The following is a 27,482-nucleotide window of genomic DNA, read 5'->3' as shown; positions in this document are numbered from 1 at the left end:
CCATATAGGTACAGTAGGTAGGCTATATTGGTTGCGTTTATATCATGCAGTGATTGTGGAATTACCTGACTTGTCTGCAGGACGGTGCTCGGAGTATCAAAACAGCTCGACATTTCGTTTGGAATGTTGTCATCGAATATAAGTATCATTACATCGCTACTTGGTACAAAATATTGGAAAGGAATTTCTTTATGAACTTCAGATCACACTTGGGAAAATCAAATTGAGGTAAGCGAAATTAAAAGCTATTTTGGTGCCATCCCATGCAAGCATACAACATGCACCGTAGTTCATAATATATAGTAACATATAGCAAGAGTAGCTAGGCTATAACCCATACTAGGGTGGGTCAGTGTCGACATTGTGTATTCGGCTCAGACTGTTCCATGTTTATTCGATCCGATGTTGCAAGCTGCCTCGTCTCGAATATTGCATGTTTGTGTTAATGTTGCTTACATATAACACAGCTCCTCAGAATTGCAAAAGAGTTCGTGTCTGAACACTTTATATTGAGGTCGACCAGGAAAGAAAGACATACATGGATTACGCGCGCCAGCACTCAAAATGCTTTCCTTCTATCGAGGATAACAAGTCCCCACCGCGGTTCCATTATTCCTCACACAGTGTTGTCATCTCAGTCTGTCCACACGTAACTAGATGTTAGTACTACGTAATAGTCCAACAAAGCAGATAAGTAAATATAAGTTAAATACAGGACCGGGTCCGGGCCGGTCGCCTCACAGAAGAAGAAGAAAAAAAAATCAAAAGTTATCACACAACCTTGTATTTAGTATTAATTCCATTGTAGACCATATTTATAATCTTAACATACCTCAGAATACACCACTTTATGTCAATTTTAATCTGGGAGTCGACAGGACGACACGTACCCCCCCCCCCCCCACCCCACTCTATAAAGTCCTGGATCCGCCCTGCAAAGTATCTTTGCCGTTTGGATTTCAAGATATTTATTAAAGTACTGAAACGTCTGGAATGCTCAGATGATAAAGTCAAACCTATTTTGGTCAAGGTACTGCTTTTATTTAAAGTAATGGCTGCATCCAATAAATAACACGTAAATTAATAACTGCTAATTAAACACGTTATTACAAGCGCGACAAACGTCTCTTTTCTTGTATCGACTTGTGTATATATTTCACGATATGTTTCTACATAGTTAGTGCTTAAATATTGCTTACACACGTTCTGTTTTTCGAAATGGTATATACTGTACATATACCCATTCTTGTCAATATGGACAGAGGAAAAAACAAGTATTTTCCCCTTTGTAATATTTATCATACATGTGACTGTCGTCACCAACATGAGGACACGAGCAGTGAAGAGAATGTCCATATATCGCTTTGTGCAAGTGTTTTACCTCATTTTCGAATATTTATTCCTTTATATTCTCATAGAAGATGTTGTATATGCCGTACAAAAAGTAAGTTATATTGCACGTCAAGAGTAAGTTTATAGTTTAGTTTAGTTTGTTCAGTAATGGTGATTCAGTTGATTGCATGCATGGGTATATAACTTCATCTGTACGATCCAACACACTGGATATCCTTAAGTTTAACTCGTGGAAGGAGGCCTCGGCCTTAGCAGAGGGGGGGGGGGGGGGGCTAGTGGCCCCTAAGCCCTATAGAAAACTATGAACCCGGTGGCTAGAGTGCTTGTGAGCTATACAGCACAGCCACCGGCAGGGTTCTGAATGCTCCTTCTCTTAAAAATTCTCCAACCAGGGCAGGGGCAGCCTTCCACCTTCACTTCCGCCTTCCCACAATTTCTCTTATTATTACTTCTCAAAAAGAAGCTCGTCTTATACACAAACTCTTTCCTGTCTACTTAGCATTCCTTATTGTTCTATAGTTAATTTCCCAATAAGTTAATTCTGCAGGAGCTGGGCTTTTCACGACGAACAGACAGATTGTGTGACAGATGTGACAGACATAATGATTACGTTAGAACATTTTCACACACCCTTAGAGCATCAGAACCTTTTTTTTCAACATTCAAGACATCGAAAACAATACAGTATTTAGGGAACCTTTATATGATTAATGGATCATCAGCTACATTAGAAACAAAATGTGATACTTCCATTGAAGAAAATGGAGGAAGTGCTCGGAAATTGTTTATCTGCGAATATAATCTTACTCAAAAGAAGGTAAGAATTGGGCACGCTTTTACGGTACCCGAGCATTCCTTTCAACTGTTTATATCAATGTTTTCTCGTTGATTAATACCGTATGTCGGAGGGAAATTCAGTACCTAACGATGCTTATCTGTGGTTCCCCTACTTCGAGAAATCCAGGATCAGCCACTGATTTATATATAACCATTATTCAATTAATATTAGTACATAAAATGGGCCACGGTGTAATTAGCAAGGAGGAGTACGTCGAGGTCATTTCCCTATCACAAGGGCGTAGGAACCGGGGGGGGGGGGGGCTGGGGGCTCTAGCCCCCAGTGAAAAATATGGAGGGGCGGAAGTATCATTCCGCCCCCCCCCCCCCCGCTTCGCAAGTCAGAAAACCCCTTTTTCATTTCCTAATGAGAAAATAATTTCATTTGGAGCACCAAATTGCATCTAAGGCCAGGTGAAAATGCAAAATTATTTACAAAATGGAGTGGGTGCTGAAGTGTGCACATTGCATCTGAGGCCACCTGGAAATGCCAAAAAATTCCAATGGGGAGGGGGACCCCTTAGACCCCTCCCCCAGGCCGGCCATCAGTCTTCAGCCCCCCACTCAAAAGTACTTTCCTACGCCACTGCCCTATCATATTCACATATTTCGCTTGCTACGGTAACAATATATATACCCCAAAGTATTTGTAAGTGTTATAAGTGAACCATTTGAATTGCAGCTAATTGTTTTATAACTGAATCGACACTTCGTATGCCTGCAGTCGGTTTTTTCTCGCAATTTTATTCAAAGTTGTATTAGTTATGAAGTACGGTATATTTCTTAACCAAGAATTAATTAAAGAAGGGGTCGGGAATCTGTACCCTTCTCACTATTGTGGATGGGTACGTGTAGCAACATCAGGGGGATGGTTGTCGGGAAAGTTTGTACGATTTTCAGGAACATCTTAAAGTTTGGGGGAGGGGGGTTTTGTTCCATAATTTTTCTGAATTTTGATTATTCATTCTCAAAAGACGACATTTTACCGAATAATTTTCAGTGAAAATTAATGGAAGAAATGTGATGCCTCATCATAAAATTCTAAGCTTTTGTCGGATAATAAAGTCACAACCTTCGGCGCTACGGTAGAGTGCAAATATGAGTTTAAGCCTCTTGAGGATCAGGCTTCAGCAAAACTTTTTACTGTAATTTGTAAACCTATTCCTATACATATGATTGTGTGACTGGGAATGATTTGGAAGGCCCTAAAATCCAGCACAATTCTGTACGTTTGATAAGGTTTAGCAATTTTGTAACAATTCCGTACTATTAATTTGAGAATTGGGCTAATTCCGGTATCCTTTCAACTTTATACGTACGCACCCTTCCTAGAATCGCTATGTATAGTCCGCTCTACTGCTTGATACTGTGAGAAAATGTAGCAAAATATGAGGTCTTGACAGGTGACGACGTAGTGTATCGTGGAGGACGTGTATGGCAAGCCATGTGGGACAAACACTGCATAATATATCCGCGTATTAATTGGAATTTATACGCGTATTAATTGGAATATATACGCGTATATATTATTATCCAATCATATGGCTTAAAAATATACGCGTATTAATTCGAATATATACACGTATTAATTCGAATATATACACGTATTAATTCGAATATATACACGTATTAATTAGAATATATACACGTATTAATTCGAATATATACACGTATTAATTCGAATATATACACGTATTAATTCGAATATATACACGTATTAAATAAAATACATATGGGGATTAAATCCAATATATGCACGGATTAATTAGAATATACACGAAAAAAACATTTCCGCTCTTGCTGTATACATATACCAACGATAAATGTTTTGGCGGGCTCGCGAGATCGCTTCATAAAGCGAAACTTTACACATGTACAACACATATTATATTCGAATTAATACGCGTATATATTCAATTAATACGCGGATATATTATGCGGTGTTTGTCCCACATGGCTTGCCATAGACGTGTAGGACGTATAGGACTAACATACTGCATTGTAACACTATAGTAGTCACATCTGTGGCTCAACAATGACCGGTAAGTGGAAAGAAGGGCGTACATATGAAGAAAGGGGAAAACCATAGAATATGTTATACCGTCAATTCCACGCTGCTACTTCCTGAAAGGTTTACAATATGTTTACTACTAAATATAGGCGGGGTGAGGGGGGGGGGGAGGGGGAGGGGGAGGGGCTGCAACCCCAACCAAATATTTTGTGAAAATTCTGGCAAAATTTTCGGGCACCTACTGAAAGAAAAATTAATTGCCATGATGTAGCTAAAAGAAATAAATAGCTTAAAAAATTCTCCTTGGTAATTAAAATAAAGTCCTGAGCTTGCCCGACTTATTCGCCATTACTAATGTAAAAGCCAATATGATATGTACAGTGACATGTTGAACGCGCGCGGAGCGCGAACAATTTTGGTAATATTTTTCGGGCAAGACGTTACAGCCTCCCCCCCCCCCCCCCCAAATCAAATTGGGCTACTACGCCTATATGCTCCTTAAACAAGACAAGGATAATTGCAGCTTGCATCCTACTTTGTTTGGATTAGCATCCAGATTCTTATTATTTACAATAATTGTTTCTGACCGGCATGCAGATCACCAACATGCAATCTGTCCTTGAACCAGTGTACGATCATGCTTAATTACATGTACATAAATTAACAAACATTCGACACTACTTTACAACTCTTTCCGAATTGGAAATTGGCCAGTTTCGACTGGCACGTTGGTTAACCATAAATTTTACAATAAACCGACTGAGTACTAGCTGTTTCCTGATTTCAGTGTCACACCAGCTACTTTGGGTGTTCTCTCCGAACTTGTCACCTCTACAACAAAGGCATGATAACAAGGTGAGGGTTTTCTCAAGACAGCCGACCACTTTATTTACCAAGTTTTCTCACCAATCACATTGCGTGTTATCTCCTTTATAAGGCTGGTATGTGACCTTCCCACGTCAAACATTCTTGTTCTTATATAGATCTAAGTAGAGGCCTATTTTAATAAGCATAAAGATGACTGGTCGTAGATGGTGGTGAACATCAATGCGGGAGTGTAACATGAAAACTGGTAAAACAGACTTAAAACTACAAGAAATAAAAGGAAATTTTGTGCATTACATGTCATCGAAATTGCTATTGAAAAGAAGACCGAATCTGTAAGTATAGAAATATTTTTCCGAAGAAAGAAAAAAAGTGATTTGCTTGTTATCGAGTTTTTAACGGTAGTGTGTGTGGACTATACTGTATAACATATAGATTGAAGGATATCTCGAAACATTAGTTTATAGGAAGTCTGAAGTAAACTGATAGCGCATTGTGGCTCCATATCTCTAGTATATGCAGTATAAGAATTATTAAATCGAGTAACAAAATCTTTTGAATGTACAGTTAGAAGGTTACTATAATTTCGTAGCTTTACTCCTATACCCCTATCCCCGAGGTACAACTCTGTGACTAACTGATTCCATGCACATGAGTCGGACAAATGACCGGTCCGGTAACTGGCTCACTCGATGAAACCACAGAAACAACTCGATAAAATTGTTGTAACCCATCAGTGTAAATTTGACCCAATCGGATTTCATCTTGCTATAGGATTTGGATAGTTATTGACGATTTCATCATGGAAATAGTGTAAAGGAAGCAGTGAACCGTTATTGACGGAGGATGGGGTTGGAGAGGAGGGGGGGGGGGGATGGTCCATGTATGTCAACTCCACTTCTCATATTCACATCCACCCAATACATACAACATTGACGTAGCGTGGGACAGAGCTGTGATTCTATTGTACAGCATAAAGAACCCGTCATATTGTTCCACTAACAATTTAGCTTCCATCAAGTGTCATAAATGCTTTGTTGTATTTATGCCGTGGACATTGACGACATTATTCTGCATTGGTGTGTCAACAAATATTTTATTGGATCGCACACTTTCTGTATAAAAGTGCGTTCACAACACAATTTCATCAAAACTATTCTTCTTGTCACAGCACTTTGTTTTGAGATTCACAGTATTTGTCGATCAGTTGAATCAGTTCAGTGAACATATTTTAACCTCACATTTATTTAAGGCCGTGGCTATTCTTACGACTAGTTGTAACAATTATTTATAAACTATTCTTACAACAAAGGCGAATTCAAGCGCAGTAGAGTAAATAAAGCAACTGCGCATGTAGTAGGGGTAACCCTAACCCTAAACATAACCCTAAACCTCAATCCTAACTCTAACCCTAACCCTAACCGGAAATTTTTGTTACTCGTCGTAAAAATAGTACTCCTGGTCATAAAAATAGCAACTGCGCATGCGTAGTCGGAAATTATTCTTACGAATAGTTGTAAGAATAGCCACTTTGTTTATTTAATCACAAAATTAAGGGCCTAGTTAGACCCTATCTGACGCTTACCTGAAGAAGTCAAAATCATGATCATGAGTAGGAATTACGTAGAGAAATACTCCTATAGATGTATTACATCATGTGCAAAAAAAAGAAGCTTGTACCGTATAAGGTAAGCTTATTGAACCATTGTGCCACTGTAGACAGCAAATACCTCTTGGCATTAAAAATATTGCAAGATTTAGAAATATATTCAGACTGCAGAAAATTGTCCAGACATGGAAATTGAGTTGCCATGACCTCTGACTTTAGTACCATTTCTTTGGAATTTTGGACAATGGGGCCTCTTTGAAGGGAACAATGAGTGATGAACCCACGATTTCGCATGACGTCATGGTATTGTTGCACTTGACAAAAGTAGATATTGAATTATGTATTCGTAACGGAGTAATCAACCAAGTTTGTAATTTTTCGCGTGCATTGTATAAACACGTTAGTCTGCCAGGTATTCCATTTACAATTAATTGGTGCGAGTATAAAAATGTTAAGTATACAAAAGGAGCAATACAAGAGTAAAAATTAGGCAGATGATGTAGGAATTATATAATATGCGTGGCAGGACCAACTAAGTTTGTCTTTTTTGGTTCCTTGCTTTAGCAAAAGGAACCTATGTACTCAACTTAGCGTGTGTGTGTGTAACATTTGCTTGGGTACACTCTAACTTAACAAGGAAAAGTTGAACTTAACTCAAACTTGGTATTTAGATCCGCCATAGTGAGAAGGTGTGCCCTATTGTTTTCGGTGCCTGTTAAGGTCACTAAAGGTCAGTTAGGACACGTTTGTTATTTTGGAACTAGTTGGAAATGGGGAAGGGATCGTTTTAAAATACAACAGTTGTGTGATCCAAGGTCAACAATGGTCAATTAGGGGTGAAAAACTAGTATTTTTGCGATAACTTGAGAACAAAATGTCCATCAAGGTTGGGAGTTACGCTATTGTAATCCATAAGTCGACCAGCAACTTTGTGACCTTTGACCTTAGGTTGACCTCTGGTGACCTATATTAGTTTATTTGGTTATTTGAATTTTTGTGGCCATATTCAGATCTCAAATGGTCTTCCGATCAAAATTGTCAATGGGTTGACCCCTGTGCGACCTTCGGGTGCAAAGTTATCAGAGGTTAAGGTTTTTTTTATATAAATTTGCTCATTTTAGGAGATACAGGGCAAAGAAAAAAAGTTTGTCAGTATTTTAATATTTGATAGAGCTCTGTGCGCGCTATAGACGAAACTAACTCCCGCTTCGATCGGACACCTGGTTCTTAAGTTATGAGGTGCCAAAAGTTGGATTTGATACCTTTTTAGCAATAACATTGTGTGTGTTCATTAGAGTGCATAGCAATAATACTATGGAGTGCACATCATCGAGGGGAACATTTTTCATAAAGACCGTCATGTCATCCAAGTTCATTCAAGGTTGCTTATGGGCAAAAGTCTGCCCACTTATGCTAATTTTTGCAACAGTTTCCAATGACGAAGTCTAAAATGGCTGATATATTGGGACCAGTTGTGAATGAAATAGGGGCACATGTTCCAAAATAACCGTTATGTAATCCAAGGTCAATAATGGGTTAAATGTTTTTTTTTTGGCAATAACTTGTGAAACTCTCACTGATGGGGTCCGACATTGTTGACATTTTTGGACTAGTTGTGAATAGGGTAAACAATCGTTTCCAAACATAACGGTCATATGATCCAAGGTCAACAAAGGTCAATTATGGGTCAAAAACTCAATCTCCAAACATGGTTGATCCCTGTGCGACCTTCATGCACAAAGTTATCAGAGGTCAAGGCTTTGTTTGGTTTTGAGAGTTGTACCTCTGCAGACCTCACAAGACCTTTGTATAGCGCCTCCAGTGACCTGTATTAGTTTTTCTTTAAGTTGAATATTTGAATTTTTGTGGCCATATTTTAATTGTCCATGGGTTGACTCCTGTGCAACCAAAGTTATTAAGTACAGTTAGGATGATTCTGCAAGTTATTATAAACTGATATAACAAAGATCAACAGATTCTCAAAAGGACCAATCATTGATTTGTGATATTTATGGCAATAATATTGTGTGCGTACATTAAACCCGGAAATAACAATTTTAGGATAGTGCTTAGTCCTTATAAGCAAGGAACCATAGTGCCCTTGGGCTATTATTACTTTTTCTTCCTTCTTTTTTGTGTATAAGAAGTAGGCAACTAAACTCTGTTTCATACTTTCAAACTCTGTTTCAAGCAGGATGCTTAAAGAACACATGTGCATCTACGGAGTGGTGATATTGGAATACACGAAGAAACATTGATCTTGTTTATGATGGATGATATGCATAGGAAATGTCTTCCGTTCATGGCAATACATTTCCTTTAGATATACCACTGCCTTTGCTTCCAATGATTAGTTAAGATGTAAGTTCTACAAACATTCCAAATGTTTGAAAGAACAAAATAAAGTCTCTCCAAAGATGAGTATGTGGCATGTAGTCACTGACTGAGTAGCCGTGACTCGATCAACATGAAACACAAAATAGCTAATAACATTGTAAAGCCGACGCCATCCAAGCCGTCATGCTATGACAGTGTATGATGTGAGGCAGGTTGGCAAACTTAATTCGTTCTTAAAATTCCTTAAAAGTGCATTAGCCTGCTTTATATGCTTTTCTACAACACTTTAACATCACTAATCACTACTTTTTCCAGTGTCCATTGCTTTTCCCAGATGTTTACCCATATTGAATATATATTCACAAGTGAAAACTTTTCCTTTGTATTTCTTTCCAGAGACCCGTACCAACCATTGCGTAATTCTTAATAACGTATGTTATAAGATGGGTGGATTTAACCATTACAACAATCCGTTGTTGATCGTCTGTTCTACATTACTTCTTACTCTGGCACCTCCTGTATCGGCACAGTCGACTTGCGTGTTCCCCGAAGGTGGGGTCAGTGTCGGTATCCTGATCGGCGCATGCTGCGCCGTCCTCGTTGGTACGCTTCTATTTGAACTTGTTGCCTACTTAGCATACCAAAAATGGAAGAAAAAGCGAATCAAGCGTAATAATAATGAGCCGGCTGTTGTTTATTCTCCTTCTACTGCTGTTGACATTGAAGCTAAAGCAGACAAAGACCAGTCCGAGGATGACAGCGTCAAAGGGAGGCCAAGTAGTGATTCCGGAAGAGGCTCTGTGTTCACCATCAGCGATTCTCTTGATACACCGTCATTATTCGATACTAGTGATGGTGCATCTAGGAGTAATTCAGTGATTGACGTGGCCAATGACTTTAACCCTTTGAAGGAAACCTACCAAATAAATTGGAAGCTGTCGTCAGATGATTTGAATATCCCAGACGATTATGATGTCCTTGAGAAAGCTTTTCCATTATCTCTGCCCAAGTTAGACGCCATCAACTTTACCTCAGCTCGTTACAAGTCGAGCGAAATTAAATTGGTACCAGATACTCAAGACATTATAGTAGGAGTTGTTGTGGAGGGCGATCGTCAGTCAGACACGAAGAAGTCATCATCCACTCGCACTTACAGGACAACGTCGCACGTTGGCACCACGAGCAGACAATCCCAAAACAGATACGACGAGCGTGGCGATAGGTATCGGCGCTCGCACGGTGGTGGAGGGGTTGTAGATGACATCGCCGTTGAAATTGAACCGGATCGACCGTTGGCATCGCGTGATACTAGAATCGAGATAGATGAAAACTTTTCAATCGCAAGTACTCGTCGATCAGAGAGCAGTGACGAAGATCTTTATGATTATGGAGACATTGATAGACGGTTAGACAAAACAGTTCATGGACACGTATCACAAAATGACGGTCAGAGTCACCGAACCGCTACTATGGATCAAAGAGAAATGCTCAGACGTCAAGCAATCGAAAAACGTAGTGATGGGATAACCGGATCTGTTGCCATGAACGCCTCTGGGGCGGAAAAGGCAAAGACTCTTGGAGATGGAAGGAAGTCTCCTTCAAGGTTTGCAAAGTCAGGAAACAACGATGTAAGACATCATAATGGCCACGACTATCATGTGGCCAAACGTGAAGTTGTAAATGGGAAGGAGTTTATTACCCTTGTCCGTGCTGAACAACCAACAAAATTCAAGACAGGACGGGGAGACCAGGCACGATCAAAAAGTACGAGATATGTCAGTAGGTCCAGTACAACTCTTCCAAGATCATTTTCAGAAACTACTCTGGACCCAAGAACGAGAGTGTCATTCCGGGATCCCATAGAGAGTGCCTCAGATACAAATAGTATTCCAACTATAGGTGAGTTGATAACACTTTTCTTTTTAACTGTCAGCTATGCTTAGCAATGTAAGGTCATAAGTTTTAATATTGCATACCAGCGGATGGAAAGTGCCGTTTATGAACGTACTTCCACCAGTGGCGTAGGAAGGTACTTTTGAGTGGGGGAGGGGGGGCTGAAGACTGATGGCCGGCCTGGGGGAGGGATCTAAGGGGAGGGGGTGTCCCCCTCCCCTTTGGAATTTTTTGCATTTCCAGGTAGCCTCAGATGCAATTTGGTGCAATATAGCACACTTCAACACCCACTCCATTTTGTAAACTTAATTTTGTATTTTCACCAGGCCTTAGATGCAATTTGGTGCTCCAAATGAGATTTTTTTCTCATTTGGAAATGAAAAAGGGGTTTTCTGACTTGCGAAGCGGGGGGCGGAATGATACTTCCGCCCCTCCACATTTTTCACTGGGGGCTGCCGCCCCCAGCCCCCCGGTTCCTACGCCTTTGACTTCCACACCTTTCCGCCAGAACTATAGCCCACATAACCCGGAATAATTCTCTTTCTCTCGCTCTCTGCTAAATTCTGTGCATTGTGCTCAAAACCTCATCATCCAATATTGATATTTGAAGATAAAATGATTGATTTGTACGTATTTATTTTTCAGGAGTTATACATCTCGTTGATGCAATCCAGGAGGAGCCAATTGCACGAGTTTCATCAGGCGTCAGGGGAAGAACAAAAGATAGGTACCAGAAGAAACGATTGCAGCGATCAAGGTCCGAATCACCTATAAAATATTCCGAGAGGATAAATAGTGAATCACAGGTAAACATCGGGCAAACATATTTATCTATGAGCAAACGAATTTCCGTTTCTATCTATTATGTTCATGTTTACTATAATTTACTGGTCATCCCATCCGTGACCGCTTTTCCTCCCTCTAGTTAACTCAGATAGACTCGCAATGTTCAAGAAGACGTATAGTACCAGCCTGGGGATTAGTAATTTATACATCTTGTAATGTAGCACGTCTGGAAGATAAAGAAATGAAATAATTTTCTTTGGTCGAATATATAGGAATTCTTCTAATGTCTTTTCATGTTACCGCAAAAGTCTCGCTCTGAGTAATTTCTTATTCCTACCAGATCGTGCCCTTTGTTCCTGTTGACAGACAGAACACATGAAAATATCTTGTGGTATACGGAAATTAAACTTAAACCAGGAAAACGCACAAACGTGTTATTTAAATATTTTGAAATAACCATTATCGACAATACTTGTCGGTCCAGCAACGCTTCTTAATCAAATCCGCGCATTTGTTATTAACAATAATAATAATAATAATAATACTACAAGCATTATGTATTGTTACTTGTTTATGTTCACAAAATTTCACTATTCCTTCTCCTTTTACAGGAACTTCACCAGAAGCATTTATCAAGCGCCAGCAGGACACGAGAGCATCAGCTTCGGTCCAGGTCTACTACGCCATCAGGAAAGGAAATTGAGACTTCGGCTACAAGTGCTAGCCATGAAGACGTCCCAACAATTGGCGTAGTTCGACTTGTTTCACCTAGTCCACATTCTCTGCAGAATTCAGTAGAAACCAGTACCTCATCAACAGCTGGTTGGCCTCGGTTACGCGAAAGCCGTTCACCGACGATACGATCCGCATCCACAGAGATATCTCAGCGCGATAACGACAGATCACAACATACTTATACAAAATCTGCAAATAAAAGGGAGATGTTTTTAAGTATGGTTAATGCTTCAACCCAATGCAGTGGGCCAAAACTGAGGGTGGCTACCACCGAGCCAAGGATTTCATGGAGAAGTCTACTAGAAGAACTGGAAGAAAAATTGACTAGTGACATGCTTGCGGAAAGAAAGTCAAAGAGTGGCAAAAAGAAATCGACATTGTCACGGCTAACGAGCTACAGAAAAAATAAGAAAGAAACTTCAAAGAATAAACCTACAAAGAGATCTCTGCATGACAGAGATGACCTCTCCTGGGATGGTTTATCTTACGAATTGCAAGGTGGAGCTGAAAGTCCCGACGATAGATACTTTTCGGAGCCAGAAAGAGAAATGGTTCATATATATCGATCATCCTCTGCTCAAAGTCGTGGTTTATCATCAACTTACTCAGACAAACGAAGGTCTCAAAGTAAGACAGAAAGAAACCGCAGATCTCGGAGCGTGTCTCCGGGGCATGCAACTCGCTCCGGTGATGAAAGGATCTCAGTGAAGGATAAGTTTACAGAACCCGAAGTGTCTTGGGAGACTCTAATTCAAAACGTTCGAATGAGAATAAGAACAGAAGATGGTAGGCGTGGCCGATCTCCAGTCAGACGTTCGAAATCCGACCGAGAATTATATCATGGTGTAGTCGACATGGGCACACAATCTGACGTGTCTTGGGATACGCTCTTGCGGTTAATGGAGGCACGAATAGAGGAGAGGGTAACAAAGGAACAACGTTACAAAAAACGATCAGTTCCTCTCGTTGGAAAGTTTTCTCTAAAAGCAGAGAAAAAGCCACAAAAGACTGTAGCGCATATGGGAACCTCTCCGGATCTTAGTTGGGGTGAGTTTGTTGATATTGCCACACTGGAAGCTGAAAGAAATATGAAAAGTAAGTCGGTACCTGATCTACGTGAAGAGATTTCACCTCAGAACATCGGCGTGTTTTCGCTCAAGGAAAAGAAAGACACCAAGGCCCCTGTGAGAAGTACTGGGACAGAAACAGATCTATCCTTTTCGGATCTTATCGATATAGTGATGGAAGAGATCAATCTTACAAACAAGGAAAGATCCAAATATCAAAGAAGCATCTCTTACGATCGAGAAATGTTGATTGACAGGGCAAAGAGCTTGGGAATTGTTCAATTAAGATCTAAGTCGGAGGAACGTGTGAGAAGACGGGACACAGGAACACAACCAGATTTGAGTTGGGCACAATTGATCGACATAGTGACCGACGAAGCTCGTAAAATGTTAATTCGACGACAGACGGAAATATCGTCAGAGATGGGTACCGATCCAATAATCACATGGAGACATCTTGTAGAAACAATACATGAAGAATCTGGAGACTTTTGGAGACGGAAACAAAGACACTCAAGTGTTGAACGATCTACAGAACCTGACCTCTCGTGGCATCAGTTGGTGGATATCATTCAAGAGCAAACCACAATTGCTAATCGAAAGCAAACCACAAGCAGGGGTATCCAACCAAAATGGAGTTGGACTGAAATTGTCAGTGTCATTCAGGAGGAAACGGAAGAAATACTCCGTTTGAAAACACTGAGCAACATGACTTCGAAAGCTACGACAGCTAATTTCGCAACGCCTTCTCACATGCAAGGAACTCAAACAGACAATGATAAAACGAGTGTTGCTGTTTCCACGTTGCGCACATGGGTTCGTGACCGACCAAGGAGAGTGCAGTGGGAAGATGCCACAGAACCTGAGATAGAATGGGATCGACTAGTACGGGAGATTGAAGGTGCGGCCATTGACGAGTATATCAGAGCACATGGACTTGATCAGCCACGAGAAGCACCAGTCGTTAGTGTATTTAAGTTGAAAAAGACACAAGTGGAAACACCAAAGATTACGACATCCGACGCTGCGACAAGTCCCGTTCTTGACTGGCGTTTGTTTATTAATGAAGTACAGGAAGATGCAGTGGAAAGCTACAAAAGTCAGAGGAAACAGCAAGATACTATACAGCGAGTTCCGGTTGCAGGTGTGTTTAAGTTAAAGCAAGAGGAGAAGCCGCGCGTGAAGAAACATGACACTGGGACAGATCCAGCATTCTCATGGAAGAATATTACTGAAGAGATTGAGACGTCTGCGATAGAGTCTTACCGCAGGACTAGGAAGTCTGAGAAACCAACAAGCATGGGTGTGATAAAATTAAAATCGACTGAGAAGGAAAAGGAAAAGGACGATAACTTTACCCAGTCAGATGAAAAGTGGTCTGATATCATTACGGACTTGAGAGAAGAGTTTGAAAATGAATATCGAAAAACAATTCGTCAACTCCAGTCTAAACTTGTTGATTTGGAAGATGTCCCCAAATCGTTAGGTGTTTTAACGCTGAAAGGTCCAGAAGGCCCATCACTCATTGACACGGGAACACAGCCGGAGTGGACGTGGGACGTCATTATAAACGGGGTTCAAGAAGAAACTGAAGAATCAATAATAAGACAGCAACGCAGGCAAAGGCAAAGACATCTCGATTCGATGCTTACAACGTCTGTCCAAGTTGACGTCGAAACAGTAGATGCGGGCATCGGAGATGACGTCATTAGTAAGGAAGACGATTTTGTTGAAGTACGTAACGCCTCGAGCCAGGTTTCAATCAGATATCTAGACAAATCAAGTGAAACAGTACTTTCAGTGTCTGAGAGCGGAGTGCAAGTCATTGCAAGAACAACAGATGTTGGAACATCTGCTTGTCAAAGTACAACGGATACAGGGAATGATGCCATCTTCTTCCAAATGCCATCAGTCGGAATTACATGCGCGCCAGAAATGGTTGACACTCACGTGACTGCCCAAGAACAATCTATGGAGGTTACGTCAACAGCAATACAGACTACGCCACAATATAGCTCCATTGGGATCACAACTATACCTTTTCAGGTGGAATCAAAGTCAACCCAGTGTAAGCATGATGTAAAAGATGTGTCCGTGGAGGTAACAAGAAGCATGGCGGATGGGTTCCAGCAAACACAAGTAGGAACGACGAACGTAAGTCTCATGACTGATATTCAAAGAAACGTAAAACAGCAAGGCGTGCAGATTTCGTCTGACTGTGTTACTCAATCATCACAAACTGAAATATGTACTTATGACTCATCCGTGATGGCGGACCCCTTGGAGGAAGTTCAAGAAGTCACAATTGTGGCTGAAGTTGAACAAAGATCAGAGGCTAGTCATGAAGAGCAACAAGTTGAGCAAGAAGTTCAGGCAACCCAAGACACGTTTGAAACGTGGACATTCACTGACGTTGCTAAATTTTCCGATCAGGAGACTGAAGTATACATCTCGGAATTTGACGATTATGATGAAAAAGTAGTTTCAACAGCTCTATTTGCCCAACAGATCGGAGATGTTAACACACACGAAATATCAACGGTTGCATCACCAGACACTGCTTCAGTTTTTACTGAAACTGTGATGGGGGATATGGAATCAAAGCACGTGCAAACGCTGATTGACTATGTTTCTCGAGGATCAATTGCTGTACCAGAAACTTCGGATTTCCCCACACAAACTTCTGAAATAGAACAGAATCATTTTTCTGGAAGTTTCGTACCATCGATGGTCGAAGAGAGTATTCAAAGTGTTCAAGAAATGTCTGAATTCTCCCAACATATGCAGTTGTTTTCATCTGACAGAGAATGCCAGGTAGCCCCAGAAGTACCAACCTACAAAAACGAGGGTTCAATGGCAAAACCAGAGATGAATACTTTAGGTACTGAATGTTACGTTTCTGATGACGAAAGTGACACTGACAGTGGAATTGACATTGATTGTCAAACTCATCCAGTGTTGGTTTTCTCAATGGAAGAGTTCGAACAGATCAAGATAGAAATGAACGAATACAGACAAATGCAAGAACGTATGAAAGAACTCAAAGAACGTCTAAAAGAATTTGAGGATATGGCATTGCTTAAAGATAACCTGGAACAGGTTGATATTGGTATTGGAACTGACTGTCAAGAATTTGAAAACGACGCCACTCAGACTATACTAAGTCCTGTCAAAGTGGAAAGTTCGCAAACAGCAACTGTTGATCTGACCGACCGAAGCTCATCACCAATCAATCATGAGGTTAGAGAAACTGTCATCCAAACGATCCCATTACAAACGAAAGACATCTCGACTGAGGTGGATGAAGGTACTAGTCAAAACCAAAGTGTGCAGACAACAGCGAATTTCAGAAATGTAGGAACCGAAACAGATAACGTAGAAAATCATAGTACACCAATACAAGCAACTGTTCACTCTCAACAAGCATCCTGCCAATATGACCGAAACGACCAAGATATCGGGATACAAGTAGGGATAAATGTAAAGAGTGTTCATGAAGGAAGTCAGGTAGATGTTATTATGAAATCTAGTGCTACGTCAACGGGGATTACGGAAACGAACGCATCGACTCAATCATCCCCTATCGTTAGGGACAACAATTCACAGTATGAGAGCTCAGAGAATCACCGAGGATCTCAAACATTAGTAAAACAACTTGTAGAAAAATCCACAGAAACTCAGGCCGAATTCGTACCAATGCAAGCAACTGTTGAATCTCAACAAGCATCCTGCCAATATGACCGAAATGACCAAGATATCGGGGTACAAGTAGAGATTAGTAAAGATAGTGTTCATCAAGGAAGTCAGGTAGATGTGATTATGAAGTCTAGTGCTACGTCAACGGAGATAACGGAAACGAACGCATCGACTCAATCATCCCCTATCGTTAGGGACAACGATTCACAGTATGAGAGTTCAGAGAAGCATCAAGGTTCTCAAACAGTAGTAAAAGAACTTGTAGAAACATCCACGGAAACGCAGGCCGTAGAAAAAACATCAGTTGATCTCGTGGATGCGGTTGTTCACACCGAGACGTCAGAATCGACGTCCAACGTTACTCAAACCGAAGTCCATATCAGAGATAGCTCCTCACAGGTTGAACATCCAGAAAACAGTTCAAGTACACAGACTGATGAGATCGATGTTAAAGATGAAATGTTAGATCCAATCGTAGTACTAACTACTGATGCTTATGTTCAAGCTAATCGGCCTGTGAAAGATTCATTGTGTTCAATTACACAAACTGAAGAAAATAAACCGGAACTGAGGGATACAGCTACCTCGTCTGACCTTTCTGTAAGTGATGCCCAGATCCAGACCACCCTTGTGACCAAGGAGTCAGCCTCCTCTCAGGCACAGCAAGAAATGTTTTCATCTCTTACTCAAACTGATCAGGAAGAGAAAGTGAAAGTCGTTGATTCATCTACATGGATGGATCTGTCATATCAATCCTTCAACGGGCAGACGGATCCTCCATCGAGAGAAAATCAAGGTGTGCAGTATCAAAGTGCATCACATGATACCGAATCACAAACAAGTCCTGTGTTAACTTTAGAGAATGCTGTCAACACGATCAGCAAAGAATCTACCGACAACAGTTCACAGACCTTCGAGACGAAGCAAGTCGATTTAGTCACACGAGATACAGAATTACAACATTCACCCGAAGTAGATGATTGCAGTAGTCAGACACTCCATATGTCAATGAAACATTCCTTTACTGAGACCGATGAGAAAGTTTTAAGTGATCAGATGGTCGGCACGAACGAGATAAACTTGAAAGATACTGGGTCACAAGCAGATGTTTCGGTGTGCAGTCAACTGTCACAAAGTGAAATATGCATGCGAGCGATGGAATCACAGACAGCCGTTGTAACAACCGCGGAGACGGGTACGTCGTTTGCGTCCTTGGTCACCATGAATGATAATTCTTCGCAGTATGATATCAAACTTGGAGCAACTACAGAAACACAAACTGATGTCTTGTCAACGTCGGATGTGAGCACTTTGTACGAACTTAGTTCTCATACCGACGGTACTACGCAATACGAGGGACATGCCGATGATCGAGGTGTGCAAACTGAGCCTAAGACGGTTGCGTTTAAACAGACGTCTACTGAAGAACTAATATTGACCATAAAGGAAACACAAACAGAGAAAGAAAAGAAAGTCGATGTTACAGATCATGTGGCACAGACTTTTGTGGAAAAGAACGACGTCGGAGTGACGGTGAACATAGAAAATGAAAAAAGTGACACGGGGGTTCAAGTGTATGCTGAAACACAGGATAAAGAGTTCTCGTGCGACTTCAAGGAAATTGAGTACATTGCAGTAGAGAAGGAAGTGGAAATTAAAGAAGCTAGTGTTCTCCATCAACAATCTTCAAGTACCTTTCATAACCAATTTGACGAACTCAAGATGCCACAAGAAGAAACCGGGACCATTGTTAGACCGGATAGCTCTGTAATAGGTTATCAATTCAACCCGGAGACTTCGATCTTCTCGATAGGTACCGTTGTGCAGACGAATGATATTGGAACATCTTTCGAGACCGTATATCAAAATGAAATTTCCTCTCAGGTGACACCAGACGCAGACATCAAGTCTACCCAGGTACAAACAACAACGACTCAACGATCTTTGTCTCCTCTTCCGATACCTACGCTTTTTGCCTCAACTCAAATTTCTCTTCAGCCTGTCCACACGACAACATTGCAAATACAAGTTAACGAAGGCAGCGAAGCTTACACAAAAGATAACATTGAGGAAAATGTAATAAGTGTTGTGGATGGTACTACACAAACCAACGTTTCATCAATTGTAACTACAACACAAACGGTACCTGAAAAGACTGTTATGCAGCTACCATCTCGTGTAGATACTATGGTAGACGTTCGTCAAGACAATAGACAGCGCAGCTTCGAATTCCATCCAGTTCAACATAGTCGCGGAACAGCTACATACAATTCAATAAGAAAAGAAATGGGCACACAGTTTATAACGCGGGAAGTCGTAAGAAAGTCCCATAGTCGTCGAGATGTTGCACTGACTAGTGCAGGCACCTTCATGGATTTGACAACACGTACGACGTCCTCAACGCAGACCATGCGTACCCCGATGGTTAACAGTGGTGCCCAGGTCATGCCTCTAACGTCTTCAGTCGGGGTATACTCTGATATAAAGCCACGTACCGTCAGTGAAGGGATGAATACACAACCAAGGATGGTAAAAGATGTTCCAGTTCAAATTGAAATCCCAGAGAGAAGAGTGGATGTTCTTATTGAGAAACACGTACGACCAGAAACAACCCGTTCCATCACACCAAACACGATGGAAAAACTGGAAAAGGAGTTAATTGTAGAGATGAAGACAGAACTGAAAAATCAAGTGAGAAAGGAAGTAGAAGCAGAGTACGTGACAGAAATTTTACCGAGTCTTATAGAAGAAGCTCTTAGAGAAAAGCTTGTGCAAGAGGAAAGGTCAAGACCAAAGTCTCGTGACGCAGTAACCTCGCCTCTACGGGGACGCTCTGTTGAGAGAAGCTTCCAACATTCAGAGTCTTGGCCATTTTCATCCACTGAGGCACCTGAACCAAGTTATCTTAATGAAAAGGAACTACATGTATTAAGGGAGAATACCAGAAGGGACTTGAAACATGAATTGAAGGATGAAGTTAAGAGAGAAATTGAAATTGACGTAAGGAAGGAAGTCGCTAGAGAAGTTGAAGATGATGTCCGACGACAGGTTGCTAAAGACGTTGAAGCAAATGTTCGCAATCTCATAGAAGACTACGTCAGAGATGACGTAATAAAAGAATTGAAAGAAGAATTAAGGGACTCGGTAAAACGAGAAGTTGCTTTTGAAGTGCGCAGTGACATTAAGAAAGAGGTAGCCTTAGACGTTCGACACGAAGTAAAACGCGAGATTGCTGAGGAAGTACGAGACGAAGTTAAACTTCGGGTTAGAGGTGAAATCAAGAAGAGTGTCGAAGAAGCCCTTCGAGAGGAAATGAAACCATATGTTACCAGGGACCTCAGGGACACATTGAAGGACACAGTCAAAAGTGATCTCAAAAATGAAATGACATGGGAAGTTAGAAATGAATTAGCCGATAAACTGGAGAGTGAAGTGAAGGAGGAGCTTATTGAGAGGTACAGGAGTGAGGTGTATAACCAAAAAGAACGAGAAATTAAACATGAGATTAAGGAGTCTGTGAGGCAAGAACTTGAGCCGCGGCTACGGGAAGAGATAGAAAAGGAACTGCGGGAGGACATAACTCATGAGCTTCAAGTTGCAAACCTTGCTTTGGTGACGTCACAAAAGTCCGTCGTAATCGACAAAGGAATATCTGCTCACAAAATGAAAGTAAGAAGTATCCCAACTCAGGTTGATTGTCCCACAAATGACCAGGGTGTGCAAGTCACCGAAATGAAGCCACAATCACTTGAGAGAATATCACAAACTCAGCCCACAATAATGGAGAGAGGTACCACAACTCAGAAGAGAATGCTTAAAGAATTTACTATTCAGATCGAGCCTGTCGTGTCTGAGACCGGAACTAGTCCTGCCCTACACGTCTCTACCAAGACATTTGGTCTCCAAACTGACCTACCAATGGTTGATCGAAAACAGCGATCAGACCAGTATGTATACATCCCATCACACATCGACGAAGGGACGCAATCGATGGTGATTAATGCATTAACGAATACCCCCGTACAAGCTACTCCTCAAAGGGATGAAAAATCAGTTTTTCATGATAGCCTAACTTCATCTTCGTCAAGCACGAGAACGCACGGCACTGATATGGTTATAGAGAGGAGAAATCAGGGAATTCAAGCCCATCGAACACCCTTACCGGGACGGCCAGCTCAAGTACAAACTTCTGATGATTTCGGATATACTTCATCTTCTATGCAATTCCAACCAGCTACAAAGGAAGCTTCAACAGGCTCGGCTCTTGCGCAACAGCAAATATCAACCGAATCCCAAACAGTCAGGCGTGTTAGGGACGTCCCAATTCAGTTCGCATCTAGAACCACTTACCAAGACAACTCAACTAGTCCTGAACGCCTCGTCGATACTTCAGACAGATATGTACAGATTGGTCCAGTATTGAGAGACTCGGCTAGCTCACCCGTGCTGTTTCCAAGTGAAGTAAGTTCTCAACTTTTGGCGCAGAAATCCGTTGCCGGCAGCAATGTACAAAAACAAACCTCCTTATCACAGATCGAACGAAATCTCACCGATTACGTTCATGGTCAAGACCATCAGGAAGTGCAGTCTATGAATCATCAGTTTCGATCCTCAAGTAGTGACCACCATACAAGAAAACTTAATTCAATTAAAGAAGAGCCAGTCAAATTAATAAGAAACACGAAAGTATCGCGAAAATCTGACGCTGAAACCGCTAGACTTGATGCGGAGTTATACAACCTTCTCAAGCAGGCAGAGAGTTTGGGATCCATCTCAAGTTCTACCTCTAAATCTAAGACATCAATCATTAACAGTAACAGCACCGAAAGTCCTGCTCAAATGGTAAATGTTGCTACTACCATTCTACAGAAGCTTCCTCCACGATGCCAAGTGATGATTCTACAAGCATCTACCCCGAGTGCAACGTACACGACAGCTATTCTTACAACAAGTAACGTTAGTCCTACTATGAGCACAGGCTACCACCACTCTACTTGGTCCAGAGGTACAGCTGTTCTACCATCATTGTTTGGACAAACTAGGGGACCGATGCAATCATTATTACATGATACTGCAAATAAAGAAACAAGAACGGGATATCTGAGTGGAAGAGGAAAAGGAACGAATAGAAATGGAAAAGCAGGTCAGGTCAGGTTCGCCGACCAGGAGGACTTGCGAAAGAAAGAAACGGAAGGTAAAAGGGAATATTCTTACTCGTCGACAAAGACTTCAACAAGGCGGTCTGAACCCATCCCCGTTTCCAAGAAGATGTTGGAACTTGAAAGCCGATCATCCAAGGGTATCACTACAAGACTGAATGAGCTTTATGGCGGATCCCCACTAGGAAGAGATGATGCAGGACTAAAAGGTGGAGTGGAAGGGGACATCGACACCGGGGACTCTGAAAATGATGCAGATCATCTTAAGTCCATCTTGAGAGTTCGAAAGACAGCTTCTCAAGGAAGTGGATACCTACTGAAAAAGAGGTCATTGGCAGAAAACGGTGATGAAATGACGACCGACTCCGATGGGAGCTCAGTTTGTGATCAATACGACGTTTCAGGTGCGATCGGTGTCGGAGATTCTTCTTCTTCCAAAGGCCCTGTTGCCACTTCCATAATACGTGAAAAGGGCAAGGTTAAACAAGACCTGTCTATGTCAGGGGTTATTGAATCCAAATCTACGACTTTGCTTACAGGTTATCGTGCTTACGATTCGTCGAGTGAACATTCTACAAAAAATAAAAAATACACAGCCTATTCCGGCTACCAGAAACCCGAGAGAGATTTAAAGAAGTAGGTATTATCATTTTCCCCTTGTAAGCAGTCTTTACAGTCCTCATGGAGTCACTTTTTAAATCGTTAATCAACTAAGTGTTTATAACCATTTGTATCTCTCTCTTATCTCCTTACACCCTCAACATATCGATTTCATGAACTACTTATATTTTGCGCGCTAAACATTTTTCGTGAAAATGTATATAGAAAATTATGCTTAAGATCTTGTGACTACGAACTACAATAAGTAAGTGTATACATTAAGCTGTTAACAATACTCACACGGAAAAACTACTACATAGCACTGTACTAAATACGTGCTACCAGACTCATGTTAATAGTGCAGTGCAGTTTGAATTGTATAAGAATGCAGTTAAGTTTCATTAGTAGGTATTAACAATACTTTTCAGTATAATTGAAAATATTCTTTCTTGAGAACTGTTTCGGGGTCATGAATGCTACTATATTGATTACTAACTTTGACTAATCAAAACTCATATCAAGTCCTGAAGTTCCATTCGAAATTTGTGAAGCATTTACGATTGTCTATTTTACATTAGATTAGTACTAACGTACTAATGTGAATTATATATGTGATTTAATGACTACAATTTACCTTCAAACTTTACTAAGTGAAACAGTCTCGGAGGGTTTTGGCTGGCTAGTTACAACCTTATGTTGGTTAATACTCGGTACTTCTGTCAAAATTGCCGGTCAAATTTCAAAAGCAGTTTTAATATATGATGTAAAAGTTAATAATGCATGTTTTATTCGGTTATGCAATGTTTCAACATACCACTGAAGTTGTCACACTTACCTAGGTATGTTTATTGTAAACTTCTATACTTTCACAAAATAATGTAATTTGTATTAGTTGTACATATTTGGTATGCTAGATCTTAGAGTGTATTCGTATATTCCTATAACTTTGTACTTATTACGTATCTACATATTTTTGTCTTTTCGTTATAAGGTAATGGATAAGGTAAAGGTAATTGATAAGGTAATGGACGTGACTGAAATCTATCGAATTGTCATGGGCTGGCTATCAGCAAATAATGGATGTTGACCGCGAAATATGAAAACGGGTTGTCCTTACCAAGTCAGTCTATTCATCATTGTAGGGTGATTGCCGTAGTTCGTTATGTATACATGTTGTAAATGTTTCATTCTGTGTGTCCGATGAATTTGGACCTTCAGGATTACTGAGTAACCCAGTACTGTTTGTGTGCATATTATAATTAAGAGTTGCACGTTAATTTCATTCTATTTACACAAATTTGTGACTATTGCATATATCTCTTGAAACCTTTCTTGAGTAACTAGCTAACATATATTTTTTACCAATTTGGAGATAGTTTGTTAAATTATATCTGGCAACAGCCGAAAGAGTGCCTTAATGGAAATTAAGTTCAAAAGGCTTTTGTTTTTCTGTATAATATTGGAAATACTTATCCGACGAAAATCATTATCTTTCTACCAAAAAACCGTTAGATCACTATTAAAATTATTCTTGGTACATTTATGTTGAAATTGAATGATGCTAATGGAATTCTTTCATGCAAGTTATTCACTAGATGGATAACAGTTTTGTTCAACTTACCATGGGCCACAATGCTTAGATATATCGTATGACATTATGCATCTAAGGTGTTATTCTGAAGTTATACTCATATATTCCTTAAATGAATTTTTAATACAGCAAAATTATGAGTACAAAACTCAGTGAACGTCCTTTACTGGCTATTGTCACCATGCACTGTGCATACCATGCCGATATTTTCAAATATGTAAAAGAAAATTCAAAAAGTGATTTGTACGTTTTAAACTTTCTGACTGTTTTGACATAACGAACAGTTGTATAATCCATTTAATGTGAAACTCATATGGTTAGTTTAAGATCAAGGTATCTTATCTTAATCGTTTGCACAGTAATATACCTTAAATATCGTCGTTACTCAGTCGATACTAATAAGGCTTTCTTAGTTTAATGGAAATCAAAATTTTTCTATAGTACAGTTCTAAATGGTATATATAAGTAATGAATGGAATATGTGTATATGCATTACCTGCATTTATTATTATTATGTTGACGAAATATAGAATCAATTAAATTAAGAGGTCAATTAACTACTACAACAAAGGGAAAGGGAATTGAGGTTTGAGGAAGATGTAAATTTGCGCATTTGCATATTTGATAGCATTTCAGTATTTGAAGCTTTGCACCTGAATAAGATTTAAACACCAAATCACGAACTGCTGATATAGTCTGTAAATGTAAAGTAGGTACCAATATAGATATTAACGCATATAGTTTATAACATTCTCTTAATTTGTATCGGACATCCAAGAGTGTCAAATATATATCAAATGGGCAGCTTAAAAATTGTTTTATTTAATTTTTGAATGAAATTGAGAGCGTGAGTGGCACGTATGTGGACAACACATTTCGCGCAACACTATGTATCATATATATTCGCTATGAGTCATCCGTATTGATCCCAAATTTCAACAATCTAATTGTTTCTAGTAGTTGTCAAATGTACTTCCCTGGTAGTTCTAACCTTCCAAATTTTGCAGATGCTGAGGATTGTTCAATTAGGCAATTTAATGCCTTAATGTCAGTAAAGTGATTGTATGATTTAACTTGATCAATTGATCTTGTAGCATATTTGAATCCAATTTTGAAGGCTTTTGATCACGTTACGCGTCACCGAGGAAGACGGAGGGGTGGGGGGGGGGGGGGGAGACGGGCGACGGGGTGGAGCATGGAAGGAGATGGCACAAACTTCGAGATACAGTGGGACATTTTAAGGGTGAAATCATGCACGTACCTCAAAGCTTACCTTTTTCTGCATTTTCCCACATCTTCTAGCATATGAATTGTTAACAAGAAAACTTTTCAACAACATGGCACATTTTTATGCCATGTTCTCTCACTTCAAAATACGAAAAAGCATTAAAAAACAAGAGGGTGCCTCTTAATGACTGAAGGAAAAACAAGAAATTTCTAATGTATGAAACAGCGCTCTTTTCCCCTCCCCCACCCCTTCTATCCGCTCCGCTACCTTACAATACGTATTATATATTTGTGGTTTTTGAAGGCAAATATGTTGTCCTGTACAGTCATCAAACTTATGGCATATATATATATATGGTAGGAACTGTTGGTAGCCGAGAAATTATCCATCCGAAATGACTGGTCACTAATATAACTAATATGCCTGTAGACAATGTTAGCATGGGAATCCCATGCATATCCCTGGATTTTGGACAATGAGGACAGATGAGATGCGTTGCCTGTATAGAAGACCTAACATTATACTACCAGCTTCAAGTATCGTCTACCTACAAGATATTGTTAAATTACCGATAATTACCGGTAATTCAACCCCTCTCCCCTGACGAACACACTTCGAGGTTAAACTACTTGGCTTGGCGATTTGATAATAAAGAAGGTGTAATATTTCGGCTCTGATAGCTTACGTAATATTAGTTTTCATGGGTTTAAAATTCAGATCAACAAATGGTCGTCCAGCCGTGAAGTTTTCTCGCCCGACACCCCCCCCCCCCCGCCTCCTTATTCCTCTGACCCACTTAGGTCTTCCAGACTTGATTTTGTCACTGCTTAAGATCACCTTAAATATTATATGAATGAATAATCTTTTGCAGTTAATGGATTATGTGACAGAAATAACCTAGATTACAACCTGAATAGGAAACAGGTCTCACTACTTGCTCGGTTCGAGCTCATCATGTAAGTATATCGTTTATTTTTCTTTCTATCTATCATTTTTTTCTTCTATTTGTCATTTTGCCTCTTTTAGCATTAAATTAATACTTACATACATCATCTACCTGCTATTAGTCCCTCATCTCTCCCGTTAAAAACGTGCACCTGGACGAAGAGTGGATTCATTCGATATATCTTTGGAAACGCGAAAAACAGGACTTTCGCCTTAGGTCTCACTCCTCAACATTGACAGCAGGTAACTGGTGGTTGTTTTACGTGGATGTGGTGGAGTGTGAGAGACTCTTCCCAATATGGTAGAAACAAACGTTACACCAGCGTATAATTAGCATAAAATTGTGAAGTATTTTTCACCTTTCTGAATTGCTACAACCTTTTAGCAGTATTTGACCATCATTCAAGATAAGAAAACGTTGCTGAAAACATTAATTAGCATGTTTCTTATAACATGTTGCACAATATTGAGAGGGGGTAACCTTAATACATGGAAATAATTAAGCATAATACATTAAGGCTTATACATGGGATACATTATGTTTTGTATTTTACTTGCCACGGCGTCAAGTAAACCACATATTTCATTTCAGTTACATTGAGTGATATACAGTATGTGTGATGCAAAAGGAGGAACAATTATACTCAAAATAGCTTTAAATTAATTTGAATAACCACTACATCTCACAGACCGCTCTTCCCTTCCCCAGACCGCCCTATACCCCTCCCAGACGGCCATACCCCTCCCCAGACCGTGGCGTTGGTTAATAGGACTATATGTGGGGAGGAGGCGGGGGAACTGGAGAGGTTA

The 27,482-nt window shown here is 40.2% G+C and overlaps 1 protein-coding gene across 1 annotated transcript; it reads left to right on the top strand.

Annotated features, from left to right (window-relative positions):
- Positions 1-25,312, top strand: LOC139963691 (uncharacterized). Its single transcript, XM_071964734.1, has 4 exons — positions 1-228; positions 9,369-10,871; positions 11,511-11,671; positions 12,263-25,312. The coding sequence occupies exons 2-4, from the start codon at positions 9,416-9,418 to the stop codon at positions 22,946-22,948; spliced, it is 12,303 nt and encodes a 4,100-aa protein (XP_071820835.1). The 5' UTR covers positions 1-228; positions 9,369-9,415; the 3' UTR covers positions 22,949-25,312.
- The last annotated feature ends 2,170 nt before the right edge of the window (positions 25,313-27,482 follow it).

This window comes from Apostichopus japonicus, chromosome 22 (assembly GCF_037975245.1).
Source record: "Apostichopus japonicus isolate 1M-3 chromosome 22, ASM3797524v1, whole genome shotgun sequence".
Classification (NCBI taxonomy): domain Eukaryota; kingdom Metazoa; phylum Echinodermata; class Holothuroidea; order Aspidochirotida; family Stichopodidae; genus Apostichopus; species Apostichopus japonicus.
The sequence above is the reverse complement of the archived record's forward strand: the minus strand, read 5'-3'. Positions and strand labels throughout refer to the sequence as shown.

What these genes read in the sequence shown, in the direction of transcription:
- LOC139963691 (XM_071964734.1), top strand. Translation starts at nt 9,416, where the DNA reads ATGGGTGGATTTAACCATTACAACAATCCGTTGTTGATCGTCTGTTCT. An exon ending in AAATAGTATTCCAACTATAG is followed by an intron (nt 10,872 to 11,510) that starts GTGAGTTGATAA and finishes TTTATTTTTCAG; the next exon opens with GAGTTATACATCTCGTTGAT. An exon ending in GGATAAATAGTGAATCACAG is followed by an intron (nt 11,672 to 12,262) that starts GTAAACATCGGG and finishes CTCCTTTTACAG; the next exon opens with GAACTTCACCAGAAGCATTT.